This window comes from Actinia tenebrosa, unplaced genomic scaffold, assembly GCF_029948245.1.
Source record: "Actinia tenebrosa isolate PJP-AT-01 unplaced genomic scaffold, QUT_ActTen_1.0 PGA_scaffold5__44_contigs__length_20552954, whole genome shotgun sequence".
Taxonomy (NCBI): Eukaryota; Metazoa; Cnidaria; class Anthozoa; order Actiniaria; family Actiniidae; genus Actinia; species Actinia tenebrosa.
In genome coordinates, this window is record NW_028292582.1 from 12,155,868 (window position 1) to 12,172,929 (window position 17,062).

Genomic DNA, 17,062 nt, shown 5'->3' on the forward strand with positions numbered 1-17,062 from the left:
CAACCCCCCATATGGACCTAGATAGAACCTGAAGGACACCGCACAAGGTGGTTTCTTTATTTGAAGTTACTGTTCCGATCTGTGTTGTTTGAAATCGGTCTTTCAAGTAAGATGCAAACCAATCATTAATAATACCTCTAATCCCATAATGATAAAGCTTACTTAAAAGTATCGAATGGTAAACCGTGTCAAATGCTTCTTTTAAGTCAATGAAAATACCACAAGAAAACAGTTTTTTATCCATATTACTCTGTATGGCATTTATGATATCCAGAGCAGCATGTTGAGTAGAATGATCCTTACGAAAGCCATATTGCGATTCGAATAAAATGTCATTTTCCTCGATAAAATTAATCAATCTTTTACATATAACTTTTTCAATAATCTTATTAAATTTGATAATAGCGAGATGGGCCGGTAATTACACCTTTTGCTGTTCATTAACCGCAAAGGAATATTCATTCAAGCGAAAAAGCATTATCATTAGCGCGAAGAGGCACACAATAACGCGAACGGAGTTTCAAGAGCGCGATGGAACATTCATTAAGGAATTTAGCATAACATTGGACAATCATGAATATGTTTGTGCAGGTTCATTAGCGTTTTCGAAGTTTCATTAGCGCCTTTGTGCAATCAATAGACAAAGCCACGCATTCAAAAACGGTTTTTGGACATTCATTAGCGCAATACATAATGTTTTGCGCTAATGAATGTCCAAAACCGTTATTGAATGTGTGGTTTTGTCTATTGATTGCACAAAGGCGCTAATGAACCATCTTGGCAATTTTGAGTTTTTTGGGGTATTTACCTGACCGAATTGAAATATTTATTATTTTTGCTAAAGCATTGCCGAAGAAACTCTTTGCACACTTCAAAATTCGAGTAGGACAAGAGTATAGACCATGAGATTTGTTGTTGGAAAGCAATATAATTTCATACTCGACCTCTTCAGGTGTAGCTGGTTGAAAGAAAAAGGAATCTGAATTTTGGACGGTAGGAAGGTAGTCAGAAAAATTATTTGTTGATGGAGGTAATTTTGCTGCTAGGTTGAAACCAACAGATGCAAAATGCTTATTAAGAATATTAGGAATTCTCTCAGAGTCACGTACTATTCCAGTTCCATTAAGCTCCTTAATAGCACATATAGATTTTAACTTTTTCTTTTTGTGATTTATTATGCTATTAATTCCCTGCCAAGTTTTCTTTATATTAGACAAATTATCATCGAAATAAGCTTGGTAATAAAGCTGCTTACTAATTCGAGTTAACCTTGATAATTTGTTTCTATACAGCCTATATTTTTCTTGATCTCCCGAATGAAAAAGATAATTTTTAGTCTTAATTGAAGTTTTTAAACCCTTTGTAATCCAAGGCTTAGAAAATTGTTTAGCTTTATGGCGCGAAAGTTTTACCATAGGTGCATGCTTATTTACAAGGTTATTGATTTTCTTGTAAAAAGAAGAAAAAACTATATCAGCATCATCATTACAGAAAACGGAAGCCCAGTTAATTCGTTTAAGCTCATCATTAAAGCGATCAGCAGAAAATCGTGAAAAATCACGTAATTTGGTTGCATGATGAGGTTTATGTACGTTCTTATTGAGTGAGTTGAAATTAATGCAGAATTGTGCAAAATGATCACTTATATCAGATATTATGTTGCCACTAACCGTTACTTTCTAAAGGATTGTTAGTAAGAATGTTATCAATCAAGGTGGCCGAACTAGAAGTGACTCGAGTTGGTTTGTCAATAGTAGGAAATAAATAATAACTTCGTAAAGATAGTAAGAAATTTTTGCTAAAGGTAGAAAATTCTGATTTAAGAAGATCTATGTTGAAGTCTCCCAATATGTAGACAGGTTTACCGGAAGATATGAACCTTTCAGACATTTTGTCAAAATAAGACTGAAAGAGCTCAGGAGAATTATGTTGTCTATATATTACACCACAAATTATATTTTTCTTATCTACAAATTGTATTTCAATCCAAAGTGCTTGAAAAGCTTCATTACTATTTTTTTTCAATTACGGTATACGGTATAATTCAATTGGTTGTTGATGTACATCCCAACACCTCCTGAGGCTAGGGGCGTTGGAACGTATTCAAATTCGTAACCTGTAATATTAGGATTAAACCCAAGTAATTTGCATTGGAAATTTTAGTTTCTGTTACTCCAATAACATCGAAATGAAAATCAAGCTCATCAAGTAAATGAGTTTGGAAATTATCAAAATTGCGTTTCAAGCTCCTGACATTATTATGTAATATTGAAAAACTAGATTGCAATTCCTTTTTAGAATAAATATTTTCTAAATCTACAAAACTTTTAGCAGAATAATAGTAACTTCTAATACAATGATTAGTAAGGTTATTGTCAGGGTCGACCCTAAGATCTGACGCAGTATTTAGACTGAAAAGATCTAGATCATAAAAACTAGAAAGTGTTTCGAGATATTTCTTGGTTGGTAATGACGATTTCAAGCTATTATTAAACTGACCGTGACAACTTATGATATCAATTCCAAAATAAGGTAATTCTCTAAGCAGAGATTTTGTTATTTTTATAAAACTTTTATCTTTTTTCATGGCAAAAATTTGAAATTAAATATCATAAACGTGAAGTGAAAAGTACTTAGCTGGCTGGGGAAAAAAAAAACACTATAAGTTGTTTAGTCATCTTGGTCATAGTCTTCAGCATACACTTGTGCATCTTCGCCTTGCTTTAACTTATCCAGATCTTCGTACTTGGTCAACTTTATAACAGTCGATGAGTCATCTTTTCGAAGAAAAACAGCCGTGCTTTTTGACCAGCAAAACTTGTAATCATTTGCACTTTTAAAACGCTTTGTTTCGTATAACAGACTTTGCAGCCTCGGGGTTAAGTGATGGTAAATACTTAGCGTGTTTCAAGGTCATGAAAGGAGGAAGACCAAGGTTACTTGGGGTCAAATTACGTAACGCCTTTTTGGCAGCCATTACTTCTTCCTTCGCTAAGCGGCGAGTAAACTTGCAAATAATAGGATCAGGATAATTTTGTCCGGGGCGACTAGGCTTCCTCTTAGGAACTCTATGAGCAGTGTCGATGTCTTGTAAAGTGACATCACTTGCACCCATACTGTGAAAAATCTTTAAGCACAGATCTGCAGTGGAACGGGAAGAATCTCGAATCTCTGTTTGAGGGACGCCAACGATCTTGATGTTGTATTGATAGCTATATTGCTGGATGCTTTCAATAACTTCGTCAATCTGATAAATCTTAATTGAGAGCTCTGCTAGTGTAGTAGAAATTCGGTTAATTTCTCGACTAAATGTGGCACTCGAAGCCGAGAGCCCATCGTACTCATCACTGAGAAACTGCATGCAATCCTTTGGCTTGATCTGTTAGTTGAGCACAAGGGGCTTCTTTCTCGACTGTGGATTTAAGTTTTTCCATGTCTTTGGCTAATTCCTTAAGCTGTTCTTTTAAAGCGTCATTTTGCTTTCTTAAAGACTTTAAATTGTCTCCCATATTAGTTAAATTTAGTTTTGAATCAAAATTTACAAGATCTTCGCGGAGCGAAAACTCGACGTCCGTACTCCGTGACGACCAGTTCAATGAAACCAATGAAACCAAGCTTTTCCTAGACGAATGTCTCTTTTGAAGGATGAGACTAAATATTTTATATTTCCGAAAATTGCCACAAAAATCGCCGCAAAAATCGCCAGTGTTAACGGGGCTTTAGGGTAAGTTTATATTTTGCGGATGAACTTCATTTTCTCGTGAACGTCCTTAAGATACGATAATCTAATGAGAATATTAATTGAGTTTGTGTTGTATTGTAAAAAATGTAACTTACCAGTGAAGCTAGGATGACACCTTTAAATAACAGTTCGAGGTTTTTCAAATGCACACGACTTGATTAGCCTGCGTGCAGCCGAACTAACTGACTGTTAAGTCCGTCTGCGAACCAGCGACAGTTTTCTTATTCCGTTACCCCCAGCAGCGTACCTGGATTTGAGTACGCGTTCTGATTGGCTCTTACTTATAAGTTTGCTGATTGGCTATAATTTTCAGTCTCTACTCAAATTTCAGACTAGTTTGTTTATATGATTTCACGTGTGTTGGTTCTTGCCGGGAATAAGACTCAAATTTATGTCTCATTTATTGCTAGTTATAATCATAATTTGTATTTTATTTCATCGAGAGTTATCAAAGCACCATCGTTATCCTGTAGAAGGAAAATCAAAGTTAAACGTGAAGTGTGAGTTGGAGATTAATATTTTCAATCGACAGAGCAGAGTTAATAGTTATTAACAGAGCGAGTATATATGCAAGTCGTGCTTTCAAACCTTGTCGAAGAGACGAAGTTTACGGTGGCTCGACTGGGTTTTGTTTGTGGCGTACCTTCGAAGTTTGAAGGGGAAATGCGACGCTGCCAATAAGTTAATTTCAGATAAATTATTATGACATGTCTAGAGATAGATTCAAGATTTAAATGATATACAATTTATCATGATCGGAGTTACCATACGGTGGCTTGTAAGGGCCAACCACATACAAAAAAACTTGCCTTTTATCGCGCGATAAAGCCTCTCTGATTATCGCGCGATAAAGCAACTTATCGCGCGATAAAACAAATTATCGCGCGATAACAAAACTTAGTCACTATCGCGCGATAAATATCAACTTATCGCGCGATAAAACAACTTATCGCGCGATAACACTTTACTAGTGTTCAGGCTCCTACGGCCATTTCGCACATGGACAAGATGGCGAGCGAAGTTGAGAAGGTGAGTTAACTGAATTTCCGCCCTTCGAATTGGGTTTTTTTAAAGCAATTAGCATGGGAACCATAGGAAAAGTGAATAGTTGTACTAGACTCTAAGAGAAAGCGTGTTTCCCTGCTTTATTTGATTATATTACGGTATAAACATGGTATAACTTAAACTTCGAATTCCAGGTAGCTGGGTGAATTTCGTTTTATCTTTAATTAATTATTTTATGTTTTTATATCGATAGCAATGCGTTTTTTTATGTTATCTTTCAATTGAGTGCATGTCAGCTAACTATGAAAGACCTTAAAATAAATTGATGCCTTTAACAACAGGTGAGGGCAGGTGAAAGTTAATACTAGTGAGATAATTTTATGGGTGCAGTGAAACCAGGGGAAGGGGGGGGAGGGGGCACCCTAACTCTAGGCTAGCCCCCACTTCCCCAATGCTTGTCACATAAAAATGTTGCATTAACTTTTATGTTGCTAACAGAACCTATATATAAAATAGTGCATTTTTTGGTTTGGTGCTCCAGAGATTTTTATCTTCATTGTTGCAGATGCAAATCATTTTGGTAAGTGCTTAGTATTTAGACTAACTCAAGCTAATCTTCAGTAAAATTCTCTCTTTATAGGAGTGTAAAATGATCTTTCTACTGTTCGTGTTCTACCTTCCAATGACAGAATGTGTTCTTCCTTCCTACATACCAGCCATTGAGGCAGACCGGATCAACAGGCCGGCAGTAGCTATCATCACACAGTATTTCCATTTAGGTTTAGAATATGTTGAAATTCTTGCATTTTTGGCACTTTACCATGGCATCTCCTTAAGTCTTCGGCAACTCAAGCGCATTCTCAAGGAGTGCAACTTAAGAAGACGAAAAGACCATTCCAACACAGAGAATATCGTTAATGCAATTGAACTAGAACTTCAGGGTAGTGGAAGCTGTTTAGGCTATCGACAAATGCATCAACTGTTGAGAAACAAGTATTCCTTGGTTACATCAAGAGAAAGTGTACGTTTGGCGCTAAGAGGACTAGATGCAGAGGGTGTTGAGAAACGGTCAAGTCACAAGTTACGGCGTCGACAGTATTTTGCAAAAGGACCAAATTACATCTGGCATTTAGATGGCTATGACAAACTCAAGCCATTTGGCTTTTGCATTCATGGAGCCATAGATGGATATAGTCGCCGCATTCTCTGGCTTGAAGTTGCCTCTTCAAACAATAACCCAAACATTGTTGCTAAATATTACATTGATTGTGTGAGGCAATTGTCAAGAGTTCCCAGGATAGTTAGGGGTGATTGTGGCACAGAAAATGTAAATATTGCTCACATTCAAAGATTTATAAGGGCTGATGATGATGATGCTTTTGCCAGAGAAAAGAGTTTCTTGTATGGAAAATCTGTCTCCAATCAAAGGATTGAAGCATGGTGGTCACATCTTAGGAAGAGTAACTCTGATTGGTGGATTAATTTTTTTAAGCAGTTAAGAGAATCTGCACAGTATAATGACAGCAATCCTATTGAGGTAGAATGTCTCAAGTTTTGTTTTATGCCAGTAATACAAAAGGAACTTCACCATGTTGCTGAAATGTGGAACACTCATCGCATACGAAAAAGTACTAATATAAATTCTCCTAGTGGTATACCCGATATGCTTTTCTTTTTACCTGAAATGAGAGATACTCATTGTTACAAAGTACCAATCAGTAATGATGACATTGAAATTGCAGAAGAGCTATGTGCTGAGGAACCATTAATAAGAGGTTGCAGTAAAGAGTTTAATGAGTTGGCTGCAATGATTATGGAAGATTATGGAAGATTATGGTCTTACACATGCTGCAAATGCAAATGAAGCTTTAAATCTGTACTTTGACATTCTTAGTCATTTGAGTGACCTATAATAAAACATGCTTCATTTTTTTAATGGTGAACAATGGTGGCGTAATTATTGTTGTTTTGGTATGAATGAAAACTGTAATATATTTATCACCACTCTTCTACTTTTTGTCAAATTTTTATTTATTTATTTTCATTACAAAAATGTATGGTTTACCAGAAAGAAAAATGTTATCACACTTTACCATTGTGGTGATGGACGAAAACTTTAGAAACTTCTTTCGTGCATTGGTGGCATAGTAGTGAGAATGCTGGCCTTTCAACACTGTGACCTTGGTTTGATTCCAGCTTTGGTCATAGGTGACCTGAGTTTGTTTGATGAGTCATTCTCTCTCATGCAACAAGGGTTTTTCTCTGGGTTCTCCAATTTTCCTCCCTCAGCAAAACTCAACACTGTGAGCAGAGAGGTGTGATTTAACAGATACCTGATTTTGCCCCAAAAAAGATAATACAATCAATCCTGCCCAAACTAACTGGAGTCCCGAAAGGAAGGTCTTGATTAGTTAATGCATAATTCAGGTGTTTTAAAATCTTAATAGTAAGAGTGCAAACAATTAATCCGCGAAACACTAATTACTAAATAGTACAAAATATATAGTGCTAGCTAAACAATAGAAAACAACGGACTTTGCATGAAATTGTGCTATTTAGTATTACTAAAGTTTCACCATTATAGAGTACAAACACTAAGAGTGTGCAACAATTTCCACTATTTAGTAGTAAATAGTGCTAATTAAACAATAGAAAACAATAGGATTAGCATAATTTAGTGGTATTTATGTTACACACTTATAGTGTTTGTAATCTATTGTTTGCACTCTATCTACTTCAAAGTAAGTTGATAAATACAGTAACTGTTAAAATATTTTTTTATTTCTTGACAATTCCATGGATATTTCATCTATCAAATGATAAATTGCTGTCATCAATAAAATCATTTTTGAATCATCCTATAGTGAAGTAAGAGCTACTAACAACAACTGTACACAGTCACTCTTGCACGTAAAAACAGTTGGAAAGTCTGTTATCACCTGAAGTTCAATGTGGAGTGATAATTCCAATATGTGCAAAGCTCAAACGAACTGAAACTCAACTACAATGAAATAATAAATGTGAACAGAGAGGCTTTAATATAAGTTGATTAAAGTATGGTTCCCTACACCAACAGGACATTTCTAGACAAGACAACAACTGACTCAATGCCCTGCAAGGTACGAAGAAATAAGGAAAAGTCATTATAAAGTTTGGTCTGCTTAATACTGAACTATATGTGATAAACAACAACATCTCAACAATTGAAAAGAAATTGTACATGAGGTCTTTCTAGCCTTTAAAAGCCTTTACAACTGATAAACCAGTAGAATCAGAGTCTGTTTATGCAAATTTGAAGTGGTAAGCAAGTGGATTCTCGAGAAGAGAATCCATCGTATTCTTGAAAAGATTGTACGAAGAATAGCCTGATGACGGCAATTCAAGCACAGCTCCACATGTGTGAGCTCTTGGAAGAGGTTGAAGGGAAGACGGTTTGAAAAAGGCTACTTTGATTTCGTCTACCACGATGGTGCTGCTTGCTGTGCAGTATCTTAGAAACTCTTCGCATCTTTTCTTGTCAGCCGAGTTGATATATCGCTTCAAGTAACTGAAGATTTTTGCTTCTTCTTTAGTCAGCTCCTCCTGTCTTGTGATGACCAATGATGCTACCTTACATGGTTCTGGAGCTTGCCTGCCATAAATTCCATCGATGTCTTGTTCAGAAATATTCTGCCAAATGTTTTTTCCTTGCTGGCACGCCATCATTCCTGACTTAACCTTGGACATAGTGTGCAATGGGAGCTGTAATAACTCATTATTTGCAAGCTCGAGTACAATCTTTCTTGCTGTTGTTGGTGTATCAGGATTTATTTGCAACCCTACTCTGTCTTCCAAGTCAATGATAAATTGTTTGTCTTCATTATCCAGACTTGAGGAACTCAATATTTCTGCTAACCTGCCTCCCTCATAAGAGCCAAGATACTCCATGTAACTATTTAATAAGAGATCTTCAGATACCTCCTCTTCGCCAAGTAGCATGGCCTGGATGTATGCTCTGTTGATGCATACAGGGAACATGCCAGTGAGTATAAAAGAATGGTGAATTACTTTTCCGATCACGACTAGATCTTCTTTTGAGATTCCACTGTGTCTTGGAATAAAAGAATAATCACTGCCTTCAAAGAACCTAGTAGAACCTTGTTTCCAAAACAGTGAGTAAACTTCCCTGCTCAGACCACCATGATCAAATCCCAGTTCACCTTTGAAATTGAACTGCAGAACACAATCCAGCATATTGTCATTACAATACATCTTCAGCAAAGCTGTTACAACATTCCACCTTTCCAAGTCCACAATCTTTGGTGTGTCAAGGTTTAATAGCTGTTGAAGTGCATTTTTTCTTTCTTTTTCGATGGAATCAGACTTGTTCTGAAATGAGAGGAAAAAAATTAAAAAAACACAATATTATACCAGGCCCTTGTTTGTTTTGTATGAGCAAAAAACTAAAGTAAAGAAAAGCTTCTTCTGGTTTGCTGCATGATTACTTCCATTTTACACCATTACGTACATAAACAATTTCACTATTACCTCTACTTGCTGCAGGATTTGTGGTAACATCACCTGTCTGAAGTGACACCCTCTCTATAATAATATAATGTTGAATAGGTAATTAAATCAAATTACTAGTAAACTTGGTCTGTGCAGATTAAATAATATCATAATCTTTATAGCACTTAGCAAAGACAGAGAGGTTTAGGTTATCTCAACCCAGGTGTTGTAGTTAGTGAACGCATATTGACAGCGTTTACATACTTGAACAATCCAACTGCTCATGGCCAAAGTACACCTGATTGTGGTTTACAGGTGTTACACAATCAAGAGTTTTAAAAACATCTTAACACTTTAATAATAAATTACCTTAAGATTTATTTGATAAATTGAATTTAAAAATGTGTTGACTGAGAATTCTAACACAAATAAGTACCTCATGTTGTGGAACTGGCTGTGATGTTAGTACAGATGGCATCACAATGTCATCTTCAGGGGAACTGAAAAGTAGTTTATACAAGTTAATAAAAACTCCTAATTGATTAATTATTTTCTGGTACAAAAGCCATACCATCACAATGATAATTATCCACAGAGCTATTATTGTTTCTTTGGGGGACTTCTTTCAACACAAACGGCTCTGCAGGTGGCAAAGGATAAAGCTGATTCTGGTATTGTATTGCCAATCTGATACTCTGGCTTCGACTGAAAATGGGAGAAAACAGACCCAACACCAGCCCCACAAAATTATTTCAAAACAGCAGTACAGTGATTTATTGTAACTACCTCCAACTTTTGTTGAACTTTTGTTGTGGACAAAAAAAATTTAAAAATAACTATGATTCCCAAACTACCTTTTAAGGTAATTCGGAAGAAATTAAATTAGCCATATAATTTTGCTGAAAATCTTACCTTTCATCATCAGCCAAGAGTTGGTTAGGAACATCTTCATTCACATGTTCAATGTCAAAGCCTGCCATCTCATTTTTGTTGTTATCAAGCATTGTATCATCAGGAAGCTGATCACTTCGATCAGGACCATATCCAATGAAGGAGATCTCTTGTTCATTCGACTCTTTTGCCACTGGTATAGGATCTTCAGTGACTGTCATATGTACCATTTTCCCCTCTACGACTGCTACAGGCTCATCAGGTGTTAAAGCACAACTTGGCTCAACAGATAAATGAAAATGTTCCGGAAGTTTGCTTAATGACCCCACCCAGTCATAAACTGCCATCATACTATTACTATCATGGAATCTTCGTCTAATTACTCCTTTTTCATAGTGGCGCACTTGTACTGTAACATGCATCTCTGTGGTTGAAGGCTCTGATGGGATTCTGTTTTGTCTAGCCAGCCTCAGACTTTCAAGTCTCTGATCTCTATCTCTTTCATAAACTTCTTCCCTCTTTTCTGTTTCCTTTTGTTTTTCTTTCTCTTGATCTGCACAAAGCGATTCAAGATATTCTCTATCCTGAACAGATCTTAAAGTGTTGCGCTCTTGTGTAGTGCCTAAGAGTAGACTTGCTGAAGGCAGATCTTTATTATCATCAGAGTCTACAAGTGTTGTATTCTTTTCAGATGCAGGTACTTTTTTTAAAATTAAGTAGAGACTGAGTCTCGAAAGTTTGTGTGTTTGCAAATATGCACCAAGTGAAAATAGGCCAGTAATAACTTCTTCTTTAAAATTTCCCAAATTAAACATCATGTCACATGAATTTCCAAATACTGATGTGTTATTTGGAAAAAATAATGACTTTGCACGTGCTAAGATATCCTCCTTAGTACTGTCAACACTTAGGGCTACATCACGACTTCCACCACCTCTAGAATGGCGGACAGAACAGTATTTTTTCTTCTTTTCATCATAATGCAGCCATCCAAGGCTTACATTTCTTTTTCTAGTTGACTGTGTCTTTTCATCAACCGTGCCTTTTTTTTTTTTTTACTTTGTGTTATTATGTCATAAAGCTCTTTTTTCCTTTTTTCCCTGTTCTTTAAGGCTTCTGAAACATCACTTGGGCTAGCACTTGTATTCAATAATTGTGTATCGCAAAACCTTTTCAAAGCGAAGATATCCCCTCTAGCTTTTAATCCAAAGGTGGTTAAGACTTCCTCAGAAGCATACTGAACTGCTGCAAAGTCCATCTAAAAAAGAATAAAATCAATTATGACAGGCATGCAACATAAGACTAATTCCATGTTAAGTCTGTCCAACTTCATTCTTTGTTGTGGGGTCTTTCTCTTGCAGGCCTGTCTATAATAATAATATCTATAGTAACTAGTTGGCCTGAGTATCATTCTTGTACCCAGATCTTCTGATCTATTTTTCTATGTCAAATTATAGCAGTTTTGAAATATGTTTTAAACAATTATTATAAAAACATCTTTGTATAAAGTTATGATATTCATTAATAGTTCATAAGGTTTCTGTCCAATTGGAATTTGCTATTTTGGTCACATGACCACCCAAGCTGTATATCCCTCCACAAATCAAAAGAACTAGTAGAGCTTGAATCCTTGTGTTTTTCTAAAATGGTTTGGCGAGTTTAAGTCACTATTTCACTGTCACTGGAAAATAGTTTTGCCACTTAAGAATGTGTATTTATGCTTGAAACATTAACAAGATGCTAAATTGTTGTTCTCATAATAATTGTTTAAAAAATATTTCAAAACTGCTATAATTTGACATGGAAAAATCATCTAAAACACAGAAAATTCTCTACTGGCATTTCAGGAATTTGACATCCATTAGAAATTTTGCTATTGCTATTGCTGTGCCTATCTGCCAATTAAATTTGATATACCAACAGGGTGGTCCAGAGCTTAGGATTGTATCTATTATATCAGAAGTTCTGGGTACAAGAATGGCCTGAATATCAGTCTCCTCCCCAGTTCCCCTCTCCTCCCTTGGAGGGGATGATGCTAAGGCTAGAAACTAGTAATTCCTTTTCAGCACATTCAAAACAAGTTAAATATTATAAAATCAATGAAATGCTACTGATTTTCCAAGGTATAATCCTATATATATGCTTTCCCATGTTTGTGGGTAATTTCAGATGTCAGAATGTTGTCTATATATGAATGCTAGGTACCACTCCCTGCAAGATGGATTATGTGACATAATCATACTAGTGAGTTGTGCATGACGACAACAGATATGAATATCAGTGTGAAAACTACAAATTTGCTAACCTTTTCCTCCATGAATTTCTCGGTGACCGCATTAGTTACTCCTCTTTGTTTCAAAAAGTCACATACCTACAGAAAATTATATATAATTTAATATATAAATAACCAACTTGTTAATGAGATCTAATCATTTACAATATACACAATGAGAGAGTTTGGATGACAATTGGGTGGAATTCCCCCAGGAAATGAAAAATCATTCCCAAGAGAGGGAAACAATGAAAGGAGCTTGTTATGTTTATCGATTCGACCTTTGATTGGATCTGAATTGATTGGAATTCTATTGAAAGTGATAAGGATAATAGAAATCCATGTCTATTGACTTCGAAATTTCAAATGAACCATTAACTAAAGATAAAAAAAGAAAGGGAGGTCTTTATCCATGTGAAAAGGTTGATCAAATTGTAGTAATTTGATGTTGATCAAAATACATAAACAAGCAAACCATTTAAACAAGAACGCAGAAGCAAGAAAAACACTGTTTGTTAAAGTGAAATGGCTTTTAAATGAATCAAATACTTATTAAAACTTATTAATTATTTTTTCTAAGAAAACCCTACCTTTGAAGGATAAAGACATCAATTTGTTACATACGTTTAACTCACCTTCTCAACTTCGCTCGCCATCTTGTCCATGTGCGTAAAGTAGTATAGGGAATGGGGGTTCCAGCGCAATCTCAACACGGGGTAAGACCCGCGTCAAAAATCCACCTACGGACGACCCCCACTCCAAGTGTGGTTGAGGGCAACAGCGCACTTAAATATGTTAGTCTATATATGGAGTGCGAAGATTGTAAAGAGTTTGCTTATGATTTCTGTGTAAAGTGCTTGAAACCCAAGTTTGTACCTACTAAGCCAAATAAGTATATTTGTTGTGGTAAAAAAATGCAAATAGAAGACGACACGCCAGCGCAGTGTTACGAATGTGGTAAGAATATTCGTAATGCCGTACCAAATGCTACCAAAGAGCAATATTACGCCAATGGAGGTCGTAAGAAAACGCCATATAAGAGATTAAAATACTTCAGGGACTGGATGAGTCATATCCAAGGTTTACATCCGATATATTTAAGCGACGAAGTAAAGAAGAAAATCATAGACCATTTAGAAGAGCCAACCCCGCAAAGTCTACGGAAAACGCTGAAAAAATTAAGACTAGGGAAATATTACAAAGCTATTCCCTATCTTTTGTCTGAAATTACCGGTAAGTCTATTCCCGAGGTTTCTGATATGACAAAAGCCGAGTGGATGTTTTGTCGGCTGGATAAGGATATTCCTTATTACCCTGACGTAATCTACGAAATATTTTACGAAATTGACCCCAACCACCCCCTGTTAGAATGGATTCCGAGAAGATAGTGAATCTCATGGCATAAGATGAGCGAATAGCATAAATCTTATGCCATAAGATGAGCGAATAGCATAAATCTTATGCCATAATATGAGTAATTAGCATAAATCTTATGGCATAAGATTACGCGTAATTTCCAGACTGACGTTCAATATGTAAATAGAATCCCGTCACGATGTTTACTGAGCAAGCTTTCTTTGAAGCTCTTCTTTTGCCTCCTGGTAGATCTTTTTGCGAGATTCCTCGGAAAGATCTTTTACGACTGTTTTTTTATTCCTTATGTCCGTCTTTAATTTCTCGTATTTGTCTTCTTCGGCCAGAATAAGCGAGAATTCTACGTCGTCTATCTTTCTGTCACGCAAAGCCTTTGAGACAAGATCGGTAATAGTATTTACTTTAGCCCTAGATAGAGCTATTGTCGTGTCATGCTTGGATATTTTCGTGGATAGCTTTTTCATAATGCCCGTAGCAACAGCCGAAATGATACCACAAGCTGCCCCAACGCCGGCCAAAGGAACTCCAACGATTATTCCCGGCCCAGTAAGCGAAGTAGCAACGCCAGAGCCCGTTAACACAACAGATATGGATCCTGAAGTTATCGCAATCTTATGTAGCGTACTCCGGGCTCTAACGTACTTTTTTCTAACTTTTTCATAGTGTTTTGCCTGCCCTTCCAAGTAAGCCAGGATTAAGTTCGCTTTATTCAGACGAAAGTTTTCGGCGTTTAGTTCGTTAGGTGTAGTATAGGGAACATCTGGGTACAACTGAGGTGCTGATGGTATAACATCCATTATATATACTAATGTACGACGCTTTTGGGAATGATATTGAGGAGCAGCCACATCACGACAACCGGGATTACTGGAACTGGAGGGCCTTTAGGAAGATGTTTCCGCATGCAGACCCAAGTAAGTTCGAAAGGAGACCCGATGGGATTTACTATAACGGCTCTAGGATGTACAGCAACGAGGATTTGAAACCTACGCTGGTCGATCAGATAGACAATCAACTGAAGAATTCTGGTTATATCGAACATAAGCCCGTGCAAGGTTGGTCAAAGGAATTGTTGCTTGGTACCGGTACTTATCCGATACCCGCGGTTTCATTTGATGAACATCCAAGTTTGGATTTGACATTGAACATGCGGATCTCTAACAACCATTCCTTTCCGTTAAAGGTGCGAGATATCTTCAAAAACGTGCCCATTAATCATACCACCGCTAAGGAATCTCATGAATGGTTAAGTGGTCCTAACATGCGTTATTGGCCGCAGCAACTAAACTTTGCGTTTTGGTGTGCCACTAGCGGCTGCGGTGTAAGTGCAAACTTGATGAAGAATTCAATATTCATGTTTCACTTCCACTTCACGGTTAGAAGAATACTACATGAAATGGGTGTTATTGCGCTGCCGGGAGATGCTGCGTTTTATCCTAGAGATAACAAATACGACGTTCCAGCCTATGACAGGCTTTGTAAGGAGTTTGGAGTTGTGGGAAAAGACTTTAGATGCACTACCGGTGCTAACAATGGCTTGGGGCATATTTGGGCTTATTGGGGGATTGGTGGACATGTGCTAAGCGATAAAGAAGTTCATGCGTTGAATCTACGATGGGACACGGGATATCACAAAGAAACTCACGACAGTAGCACCTTCTTTGAACCAAACGCTAAGAACACTAAGGAAGTCAGAGACGGACCTCTGTTCAAAGACAAGGGTGGTAAGTATGGTGGGGCTAACCCGCTGATTATCAAGATTACCAACGACGAGCAAACGAAGCAATACTTTAACTTTATACCCCCAGAAGGCAAAGGACTAACCAAAGCCGGCCTTGCCCGTTTGAACCGCAGCATAGAAGCTTACGTGTATTCTATCCTTGGAGCCCAAGTAAATACCCGATCAAATATAATTGGAAATACCGGCGCCGCAGAAGAGACGCGAGCCGAAGCCTTGGTCTTATTCGAAAGTTCGATCTTGGAGGGTGATATTAGCAAGGGCGTACAGCGTTACCAACTAGCCATACAAAATTCTAAGGCGAGGTTGGACTATGCAGTAGCCCCGGGTTGTTGGTTAATGCCTAGTAATTTATCTATAAATACTGGTTCTGTAGTAGGATACAACAACAAACTGCAGCGAGCTACTAAGGATATGAAGTTTGGGGTGAATGACGTGAACTCTGACACTCTTAGGAACATTCCTCACTTCGTGGAGAAGCCAAAAAAGGAACACGCAGAAAAACCCGAACCAAAGAAGAAGCCCCAAAAGAAGGTCCTGCCTACGATACCCGAGGAATATGACCATAACTTATTAAAAGCCGGCCTAGCAGTTGCAAGCATTGGTCAGAGCTATTATATATGGCGATGAATAACCCCTACGTAGCTGGAGTAGATTGTGTCTATACGGCTTACACAGGCGAGAAAAAATACACCCAAGCGGCTTGGGTTGATGTCACCGGAATGTCTGTAGACTTGAACTACTCGGGAAAGAAGTTAATCCTTTGTAGTATTTGCATTGGCACGAGTAGTCACGCCAACGTGGGCTTTAGGTTCCTGGATGACAACGGCATACTGCAGCCTATGCGCGCGAAGACAAACAACAGGGAGCCTGTACATTTCTCCGTAGAGCCCAACCCAGCCAGCGCCGAAAATCTATCGGTTTGGACTTTCCACATGGTTGCTGATTGCCATGGGAAGGTAAAGCTGCAAATGCGCGTAGATGACACCGGGAGCGTTTGCATAAATAGTATAGAAAATCAGAGAGATACGGTTTACAACCACAAGACTATTAGCACCCTTACGGTAATGAGTCTCTAGAAGCAAATTTATTTGCTGAAATATATGAACCCACATGTGAAGGAAGATTGGTTTTTTCATTATTTAGAGGAAAGTTCAACTAAATGGGGTGACAGGTGGCAAGACACCGAACTTTGGGTAAAGGTTGGAGGCTTGGGGTTAATCATGTGCACCATTAATGTTAGCGCATGGAATAACTGTAATGCTGGGTTTAGAATTATCGATGAGAACGACCACCCATTACTACCCTACAGAGAAAAAGATAGTAACAGGAACCCAACTCATTTTTCATTTGAGCCCACGGTAAGAAGCGGGGAGAACCTAGCGTCGGTGACTTTTCATATGGTGGTCAATTGTCAATACGCGAAGCTTCAGCTTCGTCCTAACGATGGTAATGGTGGTAATTTAGGTGAACTTACGATAAACGCTAATAAAAATAATAGTAATAAAAAGCCGAATACCGCTTGGAATCATAAGCCCATTAGCACCATGAC

The 17,062-nt window shown here is 37.4% G+C and overlaps 2 protein-coding genes across 2 annotated transcripts; one reads left to right on the forward strand and one right to left on the reverse strand.

Annotated features, from left to right (window-relative positions):
* The first annotated feature begins 4,549 nt into the window (after positions 1–4,549).
* On the forward strand, positions 4,550–7,419 carry LOC116295293 (uncharacterized). Its single transcript, XM_031703073.2, has 2 exons — positions 4,550–4,771; positions 5,388–7,419. Exons 1-2 carry the CDS (start codon positions 4,742–4,744, stop codon positions 6,609–6,611), a joined length of 1,254 nt encoding a protein of 417 aa, XP_031558933.2. The 5' UTR covers positions 4,550–4,741; the 3' UTR covers positions 6,612–7,419.
* Positions 7,420–7,517: 98 nt separating this feature from the next.
* On the reverse strand, positions 7,518–13,054 carry LOC116296761 (uncharacterized). Its single transcript, XM_089038066.1, has 7 exons — positions 13,034–13,054; positions 12,432–12,497; positions 11,296–11,384; positions 10,148–11,182; positions 9,672–9,735; positions 9,275–9,328; positions 7,518–9,115 (listed from the first exon to the last, which is right to left on the reverse strand). The coding sequence occupies exons 1-7, from the start codon at positions 13,052–13,054 to the stop codon at positions 8,030–8,032; spliced, it is 2,415 nt and encodes an 804-aa protein (XP_088894192.1). The 3' UTR covers positions 7,518–8,029.
* Positions 13,055–17,062: the final 4,008 nt, after the last annotated feature.